Raw genomic sequence first — 19,988 nt, 5'->3', positions numbered from 1 at the left:
AAACAAAATGAAATTATTATTATTATTATTATTTTCTATTGAAAATATATTTAAGGGGAAAAGGCCGTTTATAGCAGGCTGGGCCTTATCAAGATACGGCCCATTGAACCCAACCAAAAAGTTTGGGCCGTCGGCCCAATTCGGAGAGTCTGGCCGCAGGATGCTCGCGTTGTGCAGTTGTGGAGAATCCTCACCTGGTGTGGTTCCCGTGATTTCGGGTGGGTTATTGGGGGTCGGTTGTCGTTCTAAAGGCCGGAACTGCCGGCTGCCAGCTCCGGTCACCGGACGACGCAGGTTATTTAGTGGTCTATTCAGTGTTCACGATCCGATCGTTGCAGGAGTTTGGAAATCCCGCTGCTTGATGTGAAATGTCCATTCCAGATGAAGAAGACGAGTTCTTAGCTCAATTCATCGAATCAGAGGTCCTCTCGGAGGTCTCCGACAAGGTTTGTATTGCTTGCCGTTCTCATTCGTCGATGTTGTTTGTCGAGTTTGACTGGGATTAGGGCGTATAGTTTGTATATGTTCGTTGGTTTCTCCAAATTTTATCATGTTGATGCCGATTTAGGGTCAATTACGTCGGACGATGATGAATCTGAGTGCGGATTTTTGTAGGAAGAGGGGAACAGGGAGGAGGAACCAAAACCTAAGAGAGCTCGAATCGAACAAATTAACCCTAACGAACAAAGAGAGGTAGCTTCGGTCACAACTTCGTCCTCTCAATCACAATCCAAGGGCGTCGTTCCCGGGAGGATTGAGACTGGAATTTTCAGTAAAGTTCCTCCGGAGCTCTTCCGCCATATCCTCAAGTTTCTCTCATCAGAGGTATTGTGAAGAGTTTTTTTCTTTTTCTTTTTCTTTTTTTCATATTTCATCTCCATTTTTGTTTTTCACTTCGTCATTTGGTGCAGGATCTGGTTTCTTGTTCACTGGTTTGTCGTTTTTTAAACTCTGTGGCGTCTGATGAATCATTATGGCGAAGATTGTGAGTAATGCCATCTTATTTATCCTATCTATCTGTGTTTGATCTGCATGCTACTCTACGGCGCAACTTTAATTGGTTTTCCTCTGTAAAGTCTCATCTTGTGTGTTGGCCGAAGTGACAATAGTCACATTGAACCCTAGAATATGTTCGAACCTTGTTACCACAGGGAACATATTGTAATATCTCTAAATATCTACTAACACACTTCGCCTGCAACTCGTTTGCAGATATTGTCTACGATGGGGTCTGATGCCCGTGACCAAGAAGTTGCGCCAATGTCCTTGGAAAAAACTTTACATTCAGGTTCTTCTCTTACCCTAAACCTGCCATTCGAAATAAAAGAAACGATTATAAATTCTTATATTGTTTGGAAAAGAAAAGATTTGAAATGAATGCACTTACATTCTTTTTGTTTGGATGTTAGTCGAAACGAAAAGAAAATAAAAAAAAGTTTATATATTAAAAGATGATTAGGAAGTGGTTTGCTCAAAATTGTATGAAATCTAATGAGAAACAAAAGCCAGTATGATTTGAAATCATTCCTAGCAAGAAAGAAATTTGTATACTGATTCTCTTAAATCTGTATCACTCTAGCTCTTGGAGTACTTTGGAAGGCTCCTTCTCGCAGCAATATATTCATCTTGTTAGCTGATTTTATTCTCCTCTTGGTAATGTACTAATCACCCATCTTTTCTTTCATCCCAGCGTGATGGAGAAGATATGACTCAACTGGTTCGAGATTGCTCTTCCGAGTTTAAAGAGTACTACATCCAAATGCAAGCAGCAAAAAGAAGTCAAGCTCCTCTTCCTTCTCAGGTATCTGATTTTCTCACAAGCTCGTATCGCTGCTAAAGAATCACCCATATTGTTTCTGGTTCTTTATCCTTATGTTTTAAGAAAGGGTTGAATAAATGTTCATGCATGGTTGCTTGAAACCCAACACATAGTTTCTTTTATAGGTCTGTTTTTTGGGTCTATCCAAGGCTATCTCCCTCCCTCCCTCCTTAGTAAGAATTGCTTTTTTCACTTTTTTTAGGAGTCTTCCTTGTGGAGGTCTCTCAGGTGTCTGTAGGCGGATATTAGCTTGGCAACTAATTCTATTTTTCTGGTAACGGAAAAAAAAAAAAAAAAAACAAAACAATTGGGCATTTGCAGGTGCAGGATGACCAAATAATTCTTGACAGGACTGTGGCTGATCAAGTATCTTCATGGAAAAGCAGCAAGGGCTTGGCTGACAAGATAGTCATAGATCACACTTGCTCTGGAGAAACTTGTACATATTACCAAATTGGAGATGCATTTGTATGTGAAAAAACTGGACTTGTTCATGGTAGGATATTCCTCTCTCTTTTATATTGAAATTTTGTTTTCGATTATCCAGTGGCTTTAGTGCCCGTGTAATTGATGAGACCTATGTTTTCTTCCTAGTATGCGATGACACATGCAGAGAAGTCATTATGGATCCCGATGATGAACAACTTGTCTGCAGAATATCTGGACACTGCTTTGATAATCTGCTTTTGCCAGATTCTACGGAACCGGATTCGGTGAGTACAAACCTCTTTCAAACGTTACCGACCTTGATGAGTCTGATCTTTCTGCTGCTATCTAACTTCCTATCAGAGGGCTCGCTACTGAAAACAGAGTGAGACTATAAATGGGAATTTTTTTTTATCACTTGAGTAAATTAAATGGTAGAGATTTCGTAGCCAACTTTAGATTAAGCTTCTTCACATTTTTGTCTGTTTTGAAGTTCTCAGTTGATTCCACTACTAATTTAAGTTCCTTTACGTTAGAATATCTGCAGGATTAAGCTATGAGGTCAACATAATTTAATTGTTTAACAACTTTTTGGCACTTCTCTTCACATTTAGGTTCGAGTATTCGGTTGATTTAAAAGTAGATCTGAAATTATGACTTCATGTTTTGATGCCCAATGCTTATGTTGTTTGGACTAGAAGTACTTTAATCATATATTCTCAGCACTCCTCATATGTAGGTGTTGGAATGATCCACAAGGTCAAGCATTTAGACATATGAAATGATGGAGAAAATATCATTGCAAGAATTTCAATTTATTATTCCAATACCTTGTTTAATCGCTACGTTTAAATTATTATTATTACACATGTATGTCTAGTTTAGTTCATTTTTCCCTTTCTATTCTTAATTTTCCGGAGGCTTTTGTTCGTCGAGCTTTTGTATATTCTTTTTAGGACTTTGTCTGTCTGCTTGCATCTTTCTGAGCCCGAAAATGGATGTTGAACAGTTTTGGATTGATAGAACTGCGCAATCAGTGTATAGGCTATCATTTTTGGTGCCAAATTACTGACCTTGGTCTGGTGTGGTCAATGCTTCTCCCTGCATTTTTTCTCTTCTTCCAATGACTTCTAATCATCCAATATCATAAATTCTCGGCCTATGATTTATTATATAACTTGGATCCTTCGATCAACTCCATCCAACTTCATTAATCTCTCTCGATCCCTCGCTGTTTTGTGATATTCGTTGTTCTCTTTGAGATATAACACTCAGCTCTTTTAAATTCTTGTTCATAATGCTTAGTATCTGATCCGTTCACATTGTGAATCATTGGAACGTCATTTGTATGCCTTCATCTCATGGAAGGTTTGTTCTGTGTGTTCATTTCTGTTCTACACCTCATGTGGAATGTATATCGCAAACTTTCAGGAACAGCAACTAGCAGGTGTAACCGATGAGGCGGAGGCAGAACCATTCATGGGTTCGGGCCGTTTTGGTAAACGATAACAATCTATCTTTTTTCTCTTATTGTTATCGTTTCGAAATGAGAAATGCATATATTATACGAGAGATATTAATTTGTTGCAGCTCGAGCTTACTTGCTGGGATACAACTGTGCTGATGAGGCAGAGCTAGAAGCTACATTGAGGTTTTGCTGATATTCAGAACTGGAACGAGTTTGTTGGGTTTGGGTGGTTGGAGCCTTTGTTTGATTGATTGAAAGAAAGAAACTCCTGCAGGTTCCAATTTTTGGAGAGAAAACTGCCTCTTTGACAGTACATGGTTTATATTAGTTATAATTTCATTGTGGAGTAGAAGTTCGTTAATTAGGTAACATATAATACATAATATACATCATCAACTGTCTTACATTCGGAGTCTCTCTCTCTCTCTCTCTCTGTACTGTAAATTCCATGCTGCCCTCTGTTGATTGAACAAATTATGCATAAATTCTTTGGTATCTTAAGTGACTCTTGTAGTGTTCGCAATCTGATGAAAATGGACCAATTGGAAACAATTTTAAACCAGGCATCTGAAAGTGTGCGTGTATATATGTATATATATAAGAAATAAAGAAGGGCGAGGGCGACGGCCTTGATTGGGTGCCCGTCTAAGATCCTCTCGGGCTCGGGGGCCTTTGCTTGAATTATGCACCGGACCAAAAGAGTGTGCATTTATTTGTTATGGACGACCACAGTCCCGACGTTACCAACACTAGAAGTTTACTAATATCAATGAATCTCCAAAACCTACTTTCTTTTCTGACAAAATTAACCAAGCCTAATCGGTTTTCTATCGTCTCAATTCTTGAGGTCAGGTCCTATGAAACTTGTCTACCAGACATGTTATAAAACAATTTTTTAAAAGCCGTTACCGAATACATATCTTAAAACATTTAATAGAGCACGTCCTAAGATATTCAAATAAAAACGTCATTGGCAATACACTAATCCTCCACACGAAAATGGATGAATAATAGATAATAATGATATATGAATTCTAATCAAGAAATTAGAAAAGAGAAAAATGATGTCTTAGAGAAGGTTAAGAGATGCAGCAATATGGTGTTCCTCAATCAATGAATCAATTTGACATTTAAAGTAACTCAATATTTATCATATCTCAATCAAATAATTACTTGTGTATAATTTTCGATTAGGAGGCATTCAAAACACCAATGGTATTTTTTTTTATAATCATATTCCCAAGTGTAATGATCAAATAGAACATCTCATCTTAAGTGATAGATATCAGGCATTACCAGCTATCGTCAATGTCGTTTTACTTCGAAATACTATGCTCCAACGATCGTTTTAACGTCAAATTTTGATGACGAATACACTAACATCTTCTCTTCTTATCTCTAGCATGTTTCTCTTGCTCAGAATCATCTGATGAGTAATTGTGCTTTTGGCCTTTACTTTTACGACGCCTGTTCGTTTCTGAATCATCAGACGAATAAGACCTCCTACGTCTCATCTTGCTACTTGAATGATGACTATCTGGGCGATGATCTTTCGACAAGGAGCGTTTGGATCTGCTTTTATCACTTCGTCGATGCGTCTCGAATTCGGACTCTTCAGAAGAGTATGATTGGTTTTTTCTGCCTGATCTGTGTTCTGATTCAGAACCCTTGCCTTTCCTCCGTTCATCCTGCCTACCAGAGTCTGAAATATCAGAAGGGCTTCGTTCGGGGCAATATCGATCAGTAATATGAGGCCGCTCAAAGTTAGAAACATCAGAAGTATTTAGATGTTTCCTTCTATGCTTTTTAGTCCCAAGTTGCGTTTTCGAGTCGAAATCATCAGAAGAATAGGAAGTCTTGTGCTTGTTCCTTCTATTTCGCCTATCAGACTCTGAGGTTTCTGGACTTGATTCACTACTGATTTGTTTCTTTCTTTTAGATTTACTTTTCTTCTTTGATATTCTCTCATCGTCTTCTTGATTCTTTGCTTTTTTCCGTGAACTTTCTTTTGAAGACTTCTTTTTCTTGGGTTTGCTTGAAAAATTGGACAGCAATTCAGGGACAATACCGCCACTGCTGAGAAAGCCTACAGATTATAGATGGGAAATAATCAGTTACCAGCTAAAAGAGAGAAATCAGAATCGGAAGATTGTCGTGGTGGAAAAAGCATTGACCTCCGTACTCATCAAATATGTCCTCGGCAACTATTTGCTGGTTCGGGTCGTCGGGATTAAAACCTCCACGGGGTGGACTGATTCCTGGTTTCTGCTTCAACTCCCACTTCAGAGGCTGTAGATAACATGGAAAAGGAAACACATGAGAACAAATATTTAACACGCTCGATTCGGGTTACCAATCAATGGTAGAGCAACAGCTAAGTCACCAACAGTTCATGGAGTAAAGAATGACGCACATTAATGTCAGAATATTGAAAACAGTATACACACTAAAGCACTTATCAGACTAGGTATGTGAGATCCCACGTCGATTGGAAAGGAGAACTAAACATTCTTTATAAAGGTATGGAAACATCTCCCTAGCAGACGTGTTTTAAAAACCTTTGGGGGAAGCCCGAAGGACAATATCTACTAGCGGTGGATTTGGGCTGTTCAATTGGAGACGAGAACGAGGCATTCTTTATAAGGGTGCAGAAACCTCTCCATAGCAGACACGTTTAAACAAAACCTTGAGGGGAAGCTTGAAAGGGAAAGTCCAAAAAAAACGATATCTACTAGCGGTGGACTTAGGCTGTTACAAGGTAATACTGCAATGTAAGTTTCAAACGAAGAATAAATCAAAATACTAGCCTCACTGCTCTCTGCATGCGCAAGTATTGTAGATAAAGGGTCATCTCTTTTCAATCGATTTTCTTCATTTGGCATTATAGCATCCTTCAACGGACATTCACGATCACCACTTTGATGGCCAAAGATCCCACATCTAACACATTTCACATTGCGTACTTCTACCCCAAATGGTTTTACTCTCGCAAAAACACCTGTGTCCATCCTGGAAACAGACGGAAAGAAACCATAAATCTCAAACAAAATATGAGTAACATTTAGATTACATAACCCAAAATTAACTGTGAAATTATCCAAATAATACCGCACAGTACGAGATTGTTTATTCGCTATTTGGCAGCTCATTTCGTATACTACCTTTTAAACTCTTTGCATATGGTATGCATTATCAGATTCTTTATGGATGAGGACCCTCCAATATGTTTTGAAGTATAAGTGGACAAAAGGACAAGCAGACATCGATCCAGAGGGACAACGAATCCATGTAATCATAACATCAAGAAATTGGTGGTGCATAAAATCGACTGAAGTTTTAACTAGAGATGTTCTTGAAGTCTATTAAGTCAAAGGGTGATAGATAATTAATAGCATTTTCTCCACCTTGAGCAAAATTAATGAGCCATAGTCACTTATTCCCTATATGCTAACTGCTAGAGTTTGCAACATACAAAATCAAAGTGGTACTCATATTCATTCAATCTCAGCATGCTAGCAACTTACCGAGGGGCATTTTTTAAGACTTCAAATTCTTCTTCGGTGGGCAAAGCACGCCCGAAAACATCTTTTGGCCTTGGTTTCTTCTTGTCGCCATGGTCCCTACCGACTGTGCCTGACGATTCTGGTGGCCTACAAGAAGAAGAGAAATTTTACTGCCTTTAAAGGGTAAAAAACTTCAAATCATCCTCATCATTGAACATTCCTTCGCATTTCCATCTGAACAATAAGAACATAATTGTGCAAGATAAAGATGAAGTACCTTTCATTCACAGAGCCATCCTTGGGCAGATTCTGAGAGGAGCTATCACCCTCTTGATTCTTCCTATCATCAGCGATCTCTGCAGCTTTTGCACTTTCAGCATTGTAACCAGGTGGTCGTACGTACATAAAACTAACCGCTTTCATCATCTCCAACTAACCACCAAACACAGATTTCAGCAACAATGGCCAAAATTCTCCATAAACAACAAGCAGAAAAACAATTAATAGCAACTCGTTAAATAACAAATGGAAGGAAAACTACAGTCCACTATCTATTCTCGTAAAGAAACTACAGGATCTTTCGTCCGGATGGAAGAGTAACGTTGGAGAAACAATTTCAGCTATGTCATCATCATTAAGATTGAGTTCGGCATGGCGACTGTCAGCAGCAGGACTTTTTTTCAGAAAACATAGACGTAAAAAATTTACAAGATGAGAGAGCCACTCTCACAAAATCCTAGCCAATAGCCATAGAACACCTTCTCCAATTTGCAACATAAGCAACCAGAAATAAAAAGAATGAAACAGAACTCAATGAAAAGATGATGATGAGATAAGGCACAAACATTAACCAATCACTAAAACTATAAGATTGCTATGTATCGTTAACCTAGACAGCTTCACGAAAGTGCTAAATAAGAAATTTGCTTCAATCAAGGTGTAAACATCAGTAAGCGAAAAAAAAAACTAGGTAAGACCTTTTCCTTCTCTTTCTTGGAGACAAGAGCAGTCTGGCGAAAGAACTCCTGCTCTTGAGCATACTGCAAACAGGAAAAAAAAAAAAAAAAACATTGAGAAGAAAGATCTAGCGAGTGCGAAACAACAGAACTGAAGCGTATAATTGACCTCGCGAGCAACTTCCTCGGCGCGCTTTTCTCGCTGAGAGTGAGTCTGCTCGGCGATCCATTTCCGGCGTTGATTAGGGTACGAGAGAGGATGCCAGGGCTTCTGGTTGAGATAAGAATGGCTCCAAGCGGTGCCAGCCTTGGTTTTGTAATCAACTTCACCGGATCCAGATTTGTCGGAGAACCTCTTGCTTAGCCGTATCCCTCCTTCTTCACCATCCATTCTCCGTCGTCGTCGTCGTCGCCGCTGCAAATTCCCCGCTTTCTCGTCCGACGACCCTCGACAGTTCGGTAATCTCTGCCCTTAGCTATTGCTCGGCCTTGCTTTTCCAGTTCTCTAACCCATGGGCCTACGGCCCATTTACAACCTAATTGGGCCTCAAATATTAAACTTCTTATTCAAAGCCCATAGGCCAAAGGCCCAGTCATACCAATTGGGCCGAAATGCAGATTGAGCAATTACTTATTCAATTCACCAATGAGCAATAATTTGTATTGTAAACGAATTTAAATAACCAGCCAATAAATTTAAATATTTAATTTATACTAATTTTGTAACAAATTATTATTTTTTATTGTTTGATATACTATTTTTTTTATTATTATTTTTTAAAAATGAGGCTTTTCCACCGAGCATATTACATTTAGTATTAAAATTTCATAAAATTTAAATTTTATCGATACGGATATATTTTTTATTTTCTAAAAAAAATAGAAGTAGGGTTGGATTGGGCTGTAACTCTATTTTTTGGGTCAACTCAGTAACAAAAAATGAATCTGACTCGATTTTTTGGTTTTTCAAAATTTAGCCCAATCCAAATAAAAAAAATATGAACACTGTGTTGATGATGAAAGTCTCACATCGACTAATTTAAGGAATGATCATGGATTTATAAGTGAATAATACTAACTTCATTGGTAAAGCCTTTTGGAGAAGTCCAAAGCAAAGCTCCGAGAGCTTATACTTGGACAATATCAATATCATACCAATTTATTGATAATTTTATTTATAAAATGATTTATTAATATTTTGAATACAATAGGAATAAATTTGTAATTTTAAAAGTTATAATCTAACACAACCAAATATCCAAATTACAAAACCAGTAAAACGGTGTCGTTCTACGATTCAACCGTCGTCGGGTTAGTCAGTGCAAGACGAAGAAGGCGGGAGCCGAGAGATAGAACTGATAACAGAACAAATATCGTCGGATAGAGAGATCTGAGAGAGAGAGAGAGAGAGAGAGGAGAAATGGGGACAACAATGGCAGGTCTCGCGCCGGGACTGTCGAGGAAGCTGAAGAAAGTGTTGGAATCAAGGACCGATACGCCGGACGTTCTCGGTTCCCTCAACACCCTCTCCACTTTCTACACCGACAACACCCCTCAGAATCGTCGCAACCTCAGATCCACCATCGAGAAGCGCTCTCTTTCCATCAATATCGACTTTCTTCGCGCCTCCGATACTGCCCAGCAGGTTCTTCCTCTGATTTCTAGGTTTTTTTCTTTTCTTGTTCAATTCAGTTGACGGTTGCTTGTTTCGCTTGCCTATGTGTTATTTCGCTCTCTCTGCCCCATCAGGCGTTGGATCGTGTCGAGGAGGAGGTCAATGCTCTTGCTGATTGCTGCGATAGGTAGGACCTGCATTGCTAGGCTTTAGTTCCTTATTGCCTTATGTTTTCTTTTAGTTTATTGGTACCTTTAGTTGCGATCTCTGTCAATTTTCTCTCAGTCGGTGAGATCCGTGGTTAATCTGAACTTGGAGTTATATATTCAATGAATTCCCGATGTGATCCGGTTTCTGAATGCTTTCATTTCTGGGTTGCTTAACCATACGGGTTTGGACGCACCTTATTTACCAAATCTATGTCTATGGGAACTTGGTGTTGTTCAATTGGCATTGCCATTTCCATAGAATATATAGCCGAGGTGTATAAAATGATGAGTAGTAGCATACAAAATAAAAATATGGCGGGAATTTTAGTGGAGGAAAATTCTCAGCCCTCAGGTACTGTGCGTACTTCAAGGGTTCTGTCTAGTTATTAAACCAATTGTCCGGAATAACATTTTTCTTAGCTGGTCAATGTTCAATATAAATATATTAGTGTTTTGTCCTTCTTAATTTTACTCGATGCTTCTGAATGTTTGAATTCTTTGGAAAGAGAGCTGGAGTTCTTTTATTCGAACCACTCGGTGTCGAGGCTTGTGTATTTTAGCAGATAAACGGTTCTAAGTAATGTGAAAGAAGAATAATACTCATTCGAGACTTTGGTTGGATTAATATAGGGTCTGGTATTGTGAAGTTTCAGGAGAAATAATGATGGTTATAGTTTTCTAATCACTTTGTGTCTTTTGGTGTCACTTTTGAAATATTTCATGAATTCCTTGTTTGGGTTTCCCTTCAGAAAAGGAAGAAAAATATCTCAGTGATCATTTCTCCCATGAATTTCTTATTATCTCTATAAGTGTATCTCATCAAGCAAAATGAATGCTCATTATCAGTACTTACCTTGAATTTAGAGGATGGAATTAGATCAGTCCATGATGCATTTTTATACTGAATTTATTACAGAATTGCAAAGGCTTTAAATAGTTCTAGTGCTAGCATCGGGGACATTATTAGTACCACAGAGCGGCTAAAACAGGAACTTGAAATCACTACACAGAGGCAAGAGATTGTTTCATGCTTTGTTCGTGGTTATCAGATATCTAATGAAGAGGTTAAAGTTCAATTTTATACACTTCATTCTGCCTGCGTGGATGGAATTCTTTATTGGCTTGAATGATATAATAAACACTTTTCTTTTACTCCCTGACAGATAAATGCTCTGAGGCATGAAGATCTGAATGAGAAATTTTTCAAGGCTCTTTCCCATGTTCAAGAAATCCATGCTAATTGCAAAACACTGCTAAGAACACATCACCAGGTAATCTCTTTTTTCCACTGACTAACACAGTCGCGAGAGATTAATGCAAATTATCCTGCTCCGCTTCAAACATATTTGATAGCCGTACCTCTGGATAGAATTGAATTTTAATAAATTATGGGAGATTTCACCGTCATTAAGAGTAATTGGCACATTTCATTTTACATTTGGTGCTAAGCTACGATGAAGTACCCCTTATTTCAATACGTAATTACTGTGGGAAATTTTGTTGCCACATGATGCATGATTCTCACCTTTTGTTTGAAGGACGTAATATGAGAAGTATGATGTGGTTAGGTGTGTGATTGAAAATATGCATGTATATGAGGTGTAAATTAACCTTAATTTTATGGTTCAGGGTTTTGACGTTTCGGTTCTCAATAATTATAAATTATTCATCTTTACAAACTAACTTCAAAAGACAAATCTTCATTATGATTATTTTATTAAAAAAAAATGTTTTTGTTAGAGTTACATGCGTTATTGGATGCTTTTGATGTAAACATATTCTCTATTATGCTGATAGTCAGGGATTTCAATGCAGCGTGCAGGTTTGGAGCTGATGGATATGATGGCAGTATACCAAGAAGCAGCATATGAGCGGCTCTGCAGGTGAGCGACTTTGAATTGATCATTCTTTTTACAAATATTCTTAAACTACAATTTTTGAAAACTTGCGGAATGATTTATTGTCCGGTCGAATGAGTATTATACTGTTGTATGTGTTCACCATTCCAGGTGGGTTCAGACAGAGTGCAGGAGTCTAGGAGAAACTGATAATCCTGAAGTCGGTGAACTGTTGAAAACAGCTGTTCGCTGTCTCAGGGAAAGGCCCGTCCTCTTCAAATACTGTGCCGAGGAGGTGACATAATCGTGGATTGATTGTTGGTGCTTTTACCTTCTTTTTTCTTTTTCATTAAAATTATTAACAAATCTTGTAGGTTGCAAATATGAGGCATAATGCATTGTTTAGAAGGTTTATCAGTGCTCTCACACGTGGAGGACCAGGTGGGTTGCCTCGACCTATTGAAGTACATGCACACGATCCTTTACGTTATGTCGGGGATATGTTAGGGTGGCTACATCAGGTATGAAACAGTCCTTTTAGTTGGTTTGGTATATTCTCTAGCTCTACTAATTGTAGCCCATGGGATCCTTTCAATATTGGAGTGGCTTACTGCCAAAGAATAGGATTTCTACTTTGATTTTTTACCAGCCTGATAATTTATTTTTTTATGTAGGCGTTGGCATCTGAACGTGAGCTCGTATATATACTACTAGACCCAGATGCAGTAATTGATGTTGGACCAACTGCCGACAAATTCTCCCCGGACTTAGAGCATGAATCTGGAAAACAAGAAAATGACCTAACCTTTGTTTTGGATAGAATTTTTGAAGGAGTTTGCCGGCCGTTTAAAGCAAGAGTTGAGCAAGTGCTGCAGTCTCAACCATCTCTGATAATTTCATATAAACTGAGCAACACTCTGGAATTTTACAGCTATACGGTGAGTCGACATATATTAATTTGAATCCTGAGAGTCCTTCGGCTTGTGTTTTCTTTGTTATAACTGTCTGTTAAGTATTAGATTTCAGATTTGCTTGGGAGAGATACGGCTCTATGCAATACCCTGTGGATGCTAAATGATGCTGCTCAGAAGACTTTCTTTGATATCCTTAAGAGTAGAGGAGAGAAGCTTTTGCGATTTCCTTCCTTCGTTGCTGTTGATCTCTCTCCTCCACCGGCAGTTAGAGAAGGAGTTTCTGTGCTGCTTGAAATAATTGATACTTATAATAGCATGATGGTTCCAGCTTCAGGGAAAAAGGCTGCTTTTGATCCAGTGTTATCTGCTTTACTTGATCCCATAATTCAGGTTTGTTTGTATCAGGACTTGTTATATTTTTTGGCTTTGCTTCTGACTATCTACATATGTGTGTAATATCAAATCTGTGTTTACTTAGTTTCATGTTTTAGGAAGATGCCTTCTACCTATAAAACGATGCAGAGGAAAATAACAATGAATCCTCTTTCCATTAGACAAGTCTTAGTGCTTGTTTGCCTAAGAATCTATCATCCATTTTGTTGTGGGATGTATTCCCCGTTCTCAAATAATTGCTTATAGCAGTTAGAAAAACATGATCAAACTGGCCAGTTATGTTTTCTGCTCCTTGAGAAGTGTGACAAGGATAGCCTGTCGTAGGAAAATGTACGCTAGCAGATATTGTCTTCTTTGGGTTTTCCCATTCGGGTTTCCCCTCAAGGTTTTTAAAACGTGTCTGCTAGGGAGAGGTTTCCACACCCTTATAAAGAATGCTTCGTTCTCCTCTCCAACCGATGTGGGATCTCAAATCCACCTCCCTTTGGGGCTCAGCGTCCTCGCTGGTACTCGTTCCCTTCTTCAATTGATGTGGGACCCCAATCCACCCCCTTCGGAGCCCAGCGTCCTTCCTAGCACACCGCCTCGTGTCCACCCTCTTCGAGGCTCAGCCTTCTCGCTGGCACATCGCCTGGTGCTTGGCTCTGATACCATTTGCAACGGCCCAAATCCACCGCTAGCAGATATTGTCCTCTTTGAGTTTTCCCTTTTAGGCTTTCCCTCAAGGTTTTAAAACGCGTATGCTAAGGAGAGGTTTTCACACCCTTATAGAGAATGCTTTGTTCTCCTCTACAACCGAGGTGGGATCTCACCATTAAACTTTTCATTTATTTCAATGGATTGATGCTTTCTACATGATATTGCTACCACAATAGCTGTTTAATTCAGCAACCTACTTTTTCAGTTATATTTCAACATCTTGACATCCTAAAGCAAAAACTCCGCTTCCGTCTTATTATAAATAGACAAACAGGCTCGGTGTGCCTTTATTATGTTTGATTTTGTTGTTCCAATTACTGCAGATGTGTGAGCAAGCAGCAGAGGCTCACAAGTCCAAGGGAGCTGGCCATATATCAAGAAGAGGTAGGATGAATACTGATTCTAGCCAGAATAGCAAATCATCAGTAGATGCACTATTGTCCCAAAGCAGTCCTGCTCCAGCATCTCAGGTTCGCACGACCTCTTCAGTATGCCTTCTTTATCTGAAGTTCATCGAGTGTTTCAGTACAATGATGCGGATAATTATACGTTTTTCGATCTGAAGAAATATTGGTTTTCTATCACCTGAGTGCAGGACACTGAAACACCTTCTAAGATCTTCTTGATCAACTGCCTGTCTGCCATCCAACAACCAATATCTGGCCATGAGGTTGCAGCTGAATATGTCAAGAAACTTGGAGTAATGATAAATAATCACTTAAGCGTGCTTGTTGAAAAAGAGGTTGATGCAATCTTACGGAGATGTGGCTTATCTGAGAAAATGACATATTTCCATAAAAGTTCAGATGGACTGCCATTGGCGGATAATCAGCACACTTCACCTGCTTCACTCTCAGAGAACTTGAAGGCGTTTTTCGGGCTTGTTTTGGGAAGTGAGAGTTCCCTTCCAGAGTTTGAGCTTTTGCAGGTTCCCAAATTGCGATCGGAAGCCTGTATTCAAGTGGCTCGATCGCTGGCTGAAGGTTACGAGCTTATATACGAGGCAATCATGGATCCCAACAATGGTTACCCAGACCCCAAGTCACTTGCAAGGCATCCTCCAGACCAGATAAGAACAATTTTGGGAATATAAAACTATAGAGTTGTGTTTAGGACATTCTGTTTTGATTTGAGGTATCATCCCATTGAATAGTTTGCTGTTTATTATTATTTTTCTGAATCAAAGCTATAGATTAAACGGCTGTATGATGTACAGAGTGCGGTCTAGATCTATTACTTGATCAAGCTGCCAATATAATTGTTGTTCTTAGTTCTTCTCCCTTCTTCTCCTCCACCCTGTTTTAGATTATTGCCTAAAATCTGTACGAGAGGCTCGTTATGATCCTTATTGACCTTACTTGAGCCGCTCGTTATGATCCTTATTGATCTCACTTGATGAGCCTGCCCGTTATGATCCTTATTGACCTTATTAGCTTGTTATGATCTTTATTGACCTTATTAGCTTGCTATGGTCTTTATTGACCTTACTTGATGATTCTGCTCGTTATGATCCTTAGACTCGACTTGACGAGCCTAATGGTTGTGATTCTTATTTTCTTTTGCTGTCAAAGTTTAGAGTGATTTGCTATGATCTTTATTGACCTTGATGATTATGCTCGTTATGATCCTTGTTGATCTTACTTGACGAGCCTAATCATTATAATCCTTACTTTCTTACTTTGGTTGATCTAAACCAGTAAAAATTCTTTATTTGGTTTGTTTTTTTAATTTTAGCATTCAATTCTTTATTACAGTCATTACGCACCCAAAAGTAACCACTCAAAGGGTGAACTTACATTCATTACTAAATTACTAATCATGGCTAAAGCAATTGATTTAACATTTTAATCTATGGTTATTAATCTTTTCACTAGGGTTAAAATTTGCATCTTTAGGGTTATTTTTGACATCATCATCACTCATCGGTAAAGTATTTTCTTTTTAACTCCCAAATCGACTCTGGAAACTTATAGGGTTATAATTTAGCTAAGGAAACTTATGAAAATCAACTCATACATACTCAAAACCCAAAGTCTAGAAAAGAAAAAAAAAATCTAAGGAATTAAAATAGAAATTAAAAAAACTATCTAATCAACTTATTAAAATGCGTGGCTAAATATTAATAAATAGATTTTTATTGGGATATATTTTAAATATAAGATTTTTCTAGATTTTGTGTTATATTTAGAAATTGGTTAATAATATATTTGATATATTTAATCTCTTATTTTTATGATATAATTGGTAGTTGTATCTTATATATTTGGAATTCTTTCTCAATTAATTATATTTATTGTTTTAACTTTTATACCAATTAATAAGCTGTCGCTCACTCAGCTTAGTAATGATATGAACATTAAGTATCCTCTTCGTATTCATATCAGCAAAATAACGGCATTTCCCAAATTTTCTTCCCAACTTTCGTGCTTCGCAAAGAGACCTTCGATTCCTTCAACCCTTTTTCCGTGCTTTATCGATCTCCAGAAAAGCGACCCAATCGCGAATTTGCAAGCCTTTCGTGGTAACTATTTGTCCGTTTTTCTTTTTTCCCTTTTCATTTCTTCCTTTTCAGCCTTTAATGGGTGGGTTTTAAGCTCTGTATTCTTCGTTAAATCCTCCATTAAAGTGTAGATAAGCTTTTGTGTTCTTTGTTTCTTCTTCTTCTTCTTCACGTGCTCCCCACGAATCTGAAAAGAGATGTGTTTCTTTATCGATTTTCCTTTTGGTTTTCTTCTTGTTCTTCAGGTTTCCGAAGAATCGCATGGCTTCTGGCTCTCTGGTGTGAGCGTATGTTCTTATTTTCCCCTTAATTTCCTGTTTTAGGGTTCTTATTGAATCGTATTTGGAATCTGATTGTGAAGATTATTATATCTGAGTCTTGTTTGGTTGTTTGTGTTCTTTACATGATTATGTAGAATCCTTTACATGAGGTACTTGATTTGATTATTTGAGTTTTGATGATTTCTTTGTCAAAGTAAAGTAGGATTGTTTGGTTACAAGAACTTCATGTTTTAGAAGATGGTTGTGGCTATCAAATTGTTGTTTCTGTTCACATTGTAGCATTGAATCTGAATGAGTGAAGTGTTGATCTGAAGTTCTTAAGAAGTGATGTTGCAGGCGGTATCTCGTTTTGTTTAGACATTGCTTAGCGTAAACTAGTATCGGGATCCGTTTTTTCTTGGTTCTTAGTGTAATAGTGTGAGATCTCACATTGGTTGGAGAGGGATACGAAGCATTGTTGATAAGAGTGTGGAAACCTCTTCCTAATAGATGTGTTGTAGATACCGTAAGGCTGAGGTGATACGTAATGGACCAAAATGGACAATATCTGTTAGTGGTGGGTTTGAGCTTTTACATATGGTATCAGAGCCAGATACCGGGCGGTGTGCTAGTGAGGACGTTGGGTCCCTAAGGGGGGTGGATTGTGAGATCCCATATTAGTTGGAGATGGGAACGAAACATGCTTATAAGGGTGTGGGAACCTCTCCCTAGTAGATGTGTTTTAAAAACTGTGAGGATAACGGCGATATGTAATGAGTCAAAACGGACGATGTTTGCTAGCGGTGGGCTTGAGCCGTTACAAATGGTATCAAAGCCAGACACAGGGTGGTGTGCTAGTGAGGATGCAGGGTCCCTAAGGGGGTGGATTGTGAGATCCCACATTGGTTGGAGATGGAAACGAAACGTTCCTTCTAAGGGTGTGGAAACCTCTCCTTAGTAGACGTGTTTTAAAAACTGTGAGGCTAACAGTGATACGTAACGGACCAAAACGGACAAGAGTCAGACACCGGGCAGTGTGCTAGCAAGGACGCTGGGCTTCCAAGAGGGGTGGATTGTGAGATCCCACATCGGTTGAAGAGAGAAACAAAGCATTTCTTATAAGGGTGTAGACACCTCTTCCTAATAAACGTGTTTTAAAAACCGTGAGGCTGACGGCGCCAAAACGGAGACAGTATCTACTTGTGGTGGGCTTGGACGGTTACAATGAGTGTGCATATGAATAGGAACATCTTTGGCATATGAGTCTATGAGTTCCTCGTTTGATTTTCATCATCTTTCTATTATGGAAACTCGAGTTTTCTTTGATGTTGATTGCTTTCCTCGACGGTCATTGCAGGCTTTCGAGTCGACGTTTTCCTGTAGATCCCACGCGAACTTTTGAGCCATAAACCAAGAGCCAGTACTCCAAGTACTCTCTTGATGTTAGTAACTAAGCAATGCAGTTATATCATCATCCATACTCTTTGAACAGCCAGAAGGTGAGACTTGCCCTGGAAGAGATAGGCATCGACTGCACGTCGTATCATGTCAATCCTATCACGGCCAAGAACATGGACTCCTCGTTCTTCAAGATGAACCCGAGTGCAAAACTTCCCGTCTTTCAAAATGGTTCCCATGTCATTTTCGACACGATCGAGATAATTCAGTACGTCTTGCTTGCTCCTTACTCTATTGTCCCTACACTTTTAATGTTCATGAGATTGGCTGGAATAACTCACATCGTTCAGTTGAAGAGAGGGCGTGAAAACCTCTCCCTAACAAAAGCGTTTTAAAGTCACTGACGGTGATACGTAACGGGCCAAAGTGGACAATATCTGCTAGCGGTAGGCTTGGACTGTTACAAATGGTATCAGAGCCAGACACTGGGCGATGTGCGAGCGAGGACGTTGAGCCACCAAGGAGGGTGGATTGTGAGATCCCATATCGGTTGGAGAGGGGAACAAAGCATTTTTTATAAGAGTGTGGAAACCTCTCCCTAACAAACGCATTTTACAACCGTGAGGCTGACGGTGATACATATTATAAGAGTGTGGAAACCTCTCCCTAACAAACGCATTTTACAACCGTGAGGCTGACGGTGATACATAATAGGCCAAAGCGGATAATATCTGCTAGCAGTGGCTTGGGCTGTTACAAATAGTATCAGAACCAGACACTGGACGGTGTGCCAACGAAGACGTTGGGCCCCCAAGGAGAGTGGATGGCGAGATCCCACGTCGGTTAGAGAGGGGAACAACATTCTTTACAAGGGTATGGAAACCTTTCCCTAACAGACCCGTTTTAAAATCGTGAGGCTGATGACATTACGTAACGGGCCAAAGCATACAATATCTGCTAACGGTGGGCTTGGGCCAAAGTAGACAATATCTACTAACGGTCCAACCCGGCTATATATCTTTCTAAACTAATGTTCGTAATGTACTGATGGCTCTATTCAGGTATATCGAGAGAATTGCAGTTGTATCCTCGGGAACCAACGACGTAACGCCGAGTAGCCAAGAAGTTGTTGAATGGATGCATAAGATACAACAATGGAATCCAAAATTTTTCACTCTCGCCCACGTCCCCGAGAAGTACCGACTTACCGTTACCAAATTTATAAGGCGTGTCGTTATCAGTCGGATGGCCGAAACTCCTGAAATGGCAGCTGCATACCATCATAAGCTCAGAGAAGCATATGAGACAGAAGACAAACTGAAAAACAAAACTGTTATCAAACAAAGCACAGATCATTTAGTGAGACTTCTCGACGAAATCGAGTTGAAGCTAGGCGAAACTGCATTCTTGGCAGGGGAAGAGTTCACCATGGCTGATGCCGTGCTCATCCCGGTGCTGGCTCGACTCGAGCTGTTGAAGGTGGCGGACGAGTATATAGGCGGCAGCAGCAGCAGACCAAACATTGCAGAATATTGGATGTTGGTGCAGCAGAGGCCAAGCTATAAGAAGGTGATTGGAAAGTATTTCAAGGGATGGAGAAAGCACAAAACACTTATGAAAACATGGTGCTTTCTTCATATCAGAACCTTGCTAAGGAGATATTGATCCCAAAATAATTATCAAATTTTATTTATATTTTGTAAATGACACAAGGGTAAAATGGTAATTTGAATGCATTAATTTTCAGTTAATTTATAAATTATAATTCTCAAATTTTATTTATATTTTGTAAATGACAGAAGGGTAAAATGGTAATTTGTATGCATTAATTTTCAGTTAATTTATAAATTATAATTATCAAATTTTATTTATATTTTGTAAATGACACAAGGGTAAAATGGTAATTTGGATGTTTGTTAATTTATAAATTTAGATATGAAACTTTCAATTTTATATCTAATAAATTTATCATAGGTTTACAAAATTAAAA

At 38.8% G+C, this 19,988-nt stretch overlaps 4 protein-coding genes across 4 annotated transcripts; 3 read left to right on the top strand and 1 right to left on the bottom strand.

Moving 5' to 3' along the window:
- The first annotated feature begins 182 nt into the window (after nucleotides 1-182).
- LOC111446341 (F-box protein SKIP31-like) lies at nucleotides 183-4,130 on the top strand. Its single transcript, XM_023085121.1, has 9 exons — nucleotides 183-446; nucleotides 616-825; nucleotides 912-985; nucleotides 1,213-1,288; nucleotides 1,691-1,801; nucleotides 2,141-2,315; nucleotides 2,414-2,532; nucleotides 3,677-3,743; nucleotides 3,836-4,130. The coding sequence occupies exons 1-9, from the start codon at nucleotides 369-371 to the stop codon at nucleotides 3,904-3,906; spliced, it is 981 nt and encodes a 326-aa protein (XP_022940889.1). The 5' UTR covers nucleotides 183-368; the 3' UTR covers nucleotides 3,907-4,130.
- A 688-nt stretch (nucleotides 4,131-4,818) lies between these two features.
- LOC111446340 (uncharacterized zinc finger CCHC domain-containing protein At4g19190) lies at nucleotides 4,819-8,655 on the bottom strand. Its single transcript, XM_023085120.1, has 7 exons — nucleotides 8,342-8,655; nucleotides 8,194-8,256; nucleotides 7,494-7,648; nucleotides 7,238-7,363; nucleotides 6,521-6,722; nucleotides 5,888-6,002; nucleotides 4,819-5,799 (listed from the first exon to the last, which is right to left on the bottom strand). Exons 1-7 carry the CDS (start codon nucleotides 8,561-8,563, stop codon nucleotides 5,090-5,092), a joined length of 1,593 nt encoding a protein of 530 aa, XP_022940888.1. The 5' UTR covers nucleotides 8,564-8,655; the 3' UTR covers nucleotides 4,819-5,089.
- An 847-nt stretch (nucleotides 8,656-9,502) lies between these two features.
- Nucleotides 9,503-15,121, top strand: LOC111446517 (conserved oligomeric Golgi complex subunit 6). The gene is made up of 11 exons (XM_023085357.1): nucleotides 9,503-9,817; nucleotides 9,922-9,974; nucleotides 10,913-11,060; nucleotides 11,160-11,267; nucleotides 11,812-11,879; nucleotides 12,006-12,129; nucleotides 12,209-12,355; nucleotides 12,509-12,772; nucleotides 12,854-13,138; nucleotides 14,164-14,310; nucleotides 14,436-15,121. Exons 1-11 carry the CDS (start codon nucleotides 9,593-9,595, stop codon nucleotides 14,931-14,933), a joined length of 2,067 nt encoding a protein of 688 aa, XP_022941125.1. The 5' UTR covers nucleotides 9,503-9,592; the 3' UTR covers nucleotides 14,934-15,121.
- A 1,081-nt stretch (nucleotides 15,122-16,202) lies between these two features.
- On the top strand, nucleotides 16,203-19,737 carry LOC111446440 (glutathione S-transferase TCHQD-like). Its single transcript, XM_023085263.1, has 4 exons — nucleotides 16,203-16,361; nucleotides 16,586-16,627; nucleotides 17,958-18,266; nucleotides 19,060-19,737. Exons 3-4 carry the CDS (start codon nucleotides 18,058-18,060, stop codon nucleotides 19,661-19,663), a joined length of 813 nt encoding a protein of 270 aa, XP_022941031.1. The 5' UTR covers nucleotides 16,203-16,361; nucleotides 16,586-16,627; nucleotides 17,958-18,057; the 3' UTR covers nucleotides 19,664-19,737.
- Nucleotides 19,738-19,988: the final 251 nt, after the last annotated feature.

Source organism: Cucurbita moschata, unplaced genomic scaffold (assembly GCF_002738365.1).
Source record: "Cucurbita moschata cultivar Rifu unplaced genomic scaffold, Cmos_1.0 Cmo_Scf00008, whole genome shotgun sequence".
NCBI classification, from domain to species: Eukaryota; Viridiplantae; Streptophyta; class Magnoliopsida; order Cucurbitales; family Cucurbitaceae; genus Cucurbita; species Cucurbita moschata.
Note: the sequence above shows the minus strand (reverse complement) of the source record. Positions and strands in the feature narration are given on the sequence as shown.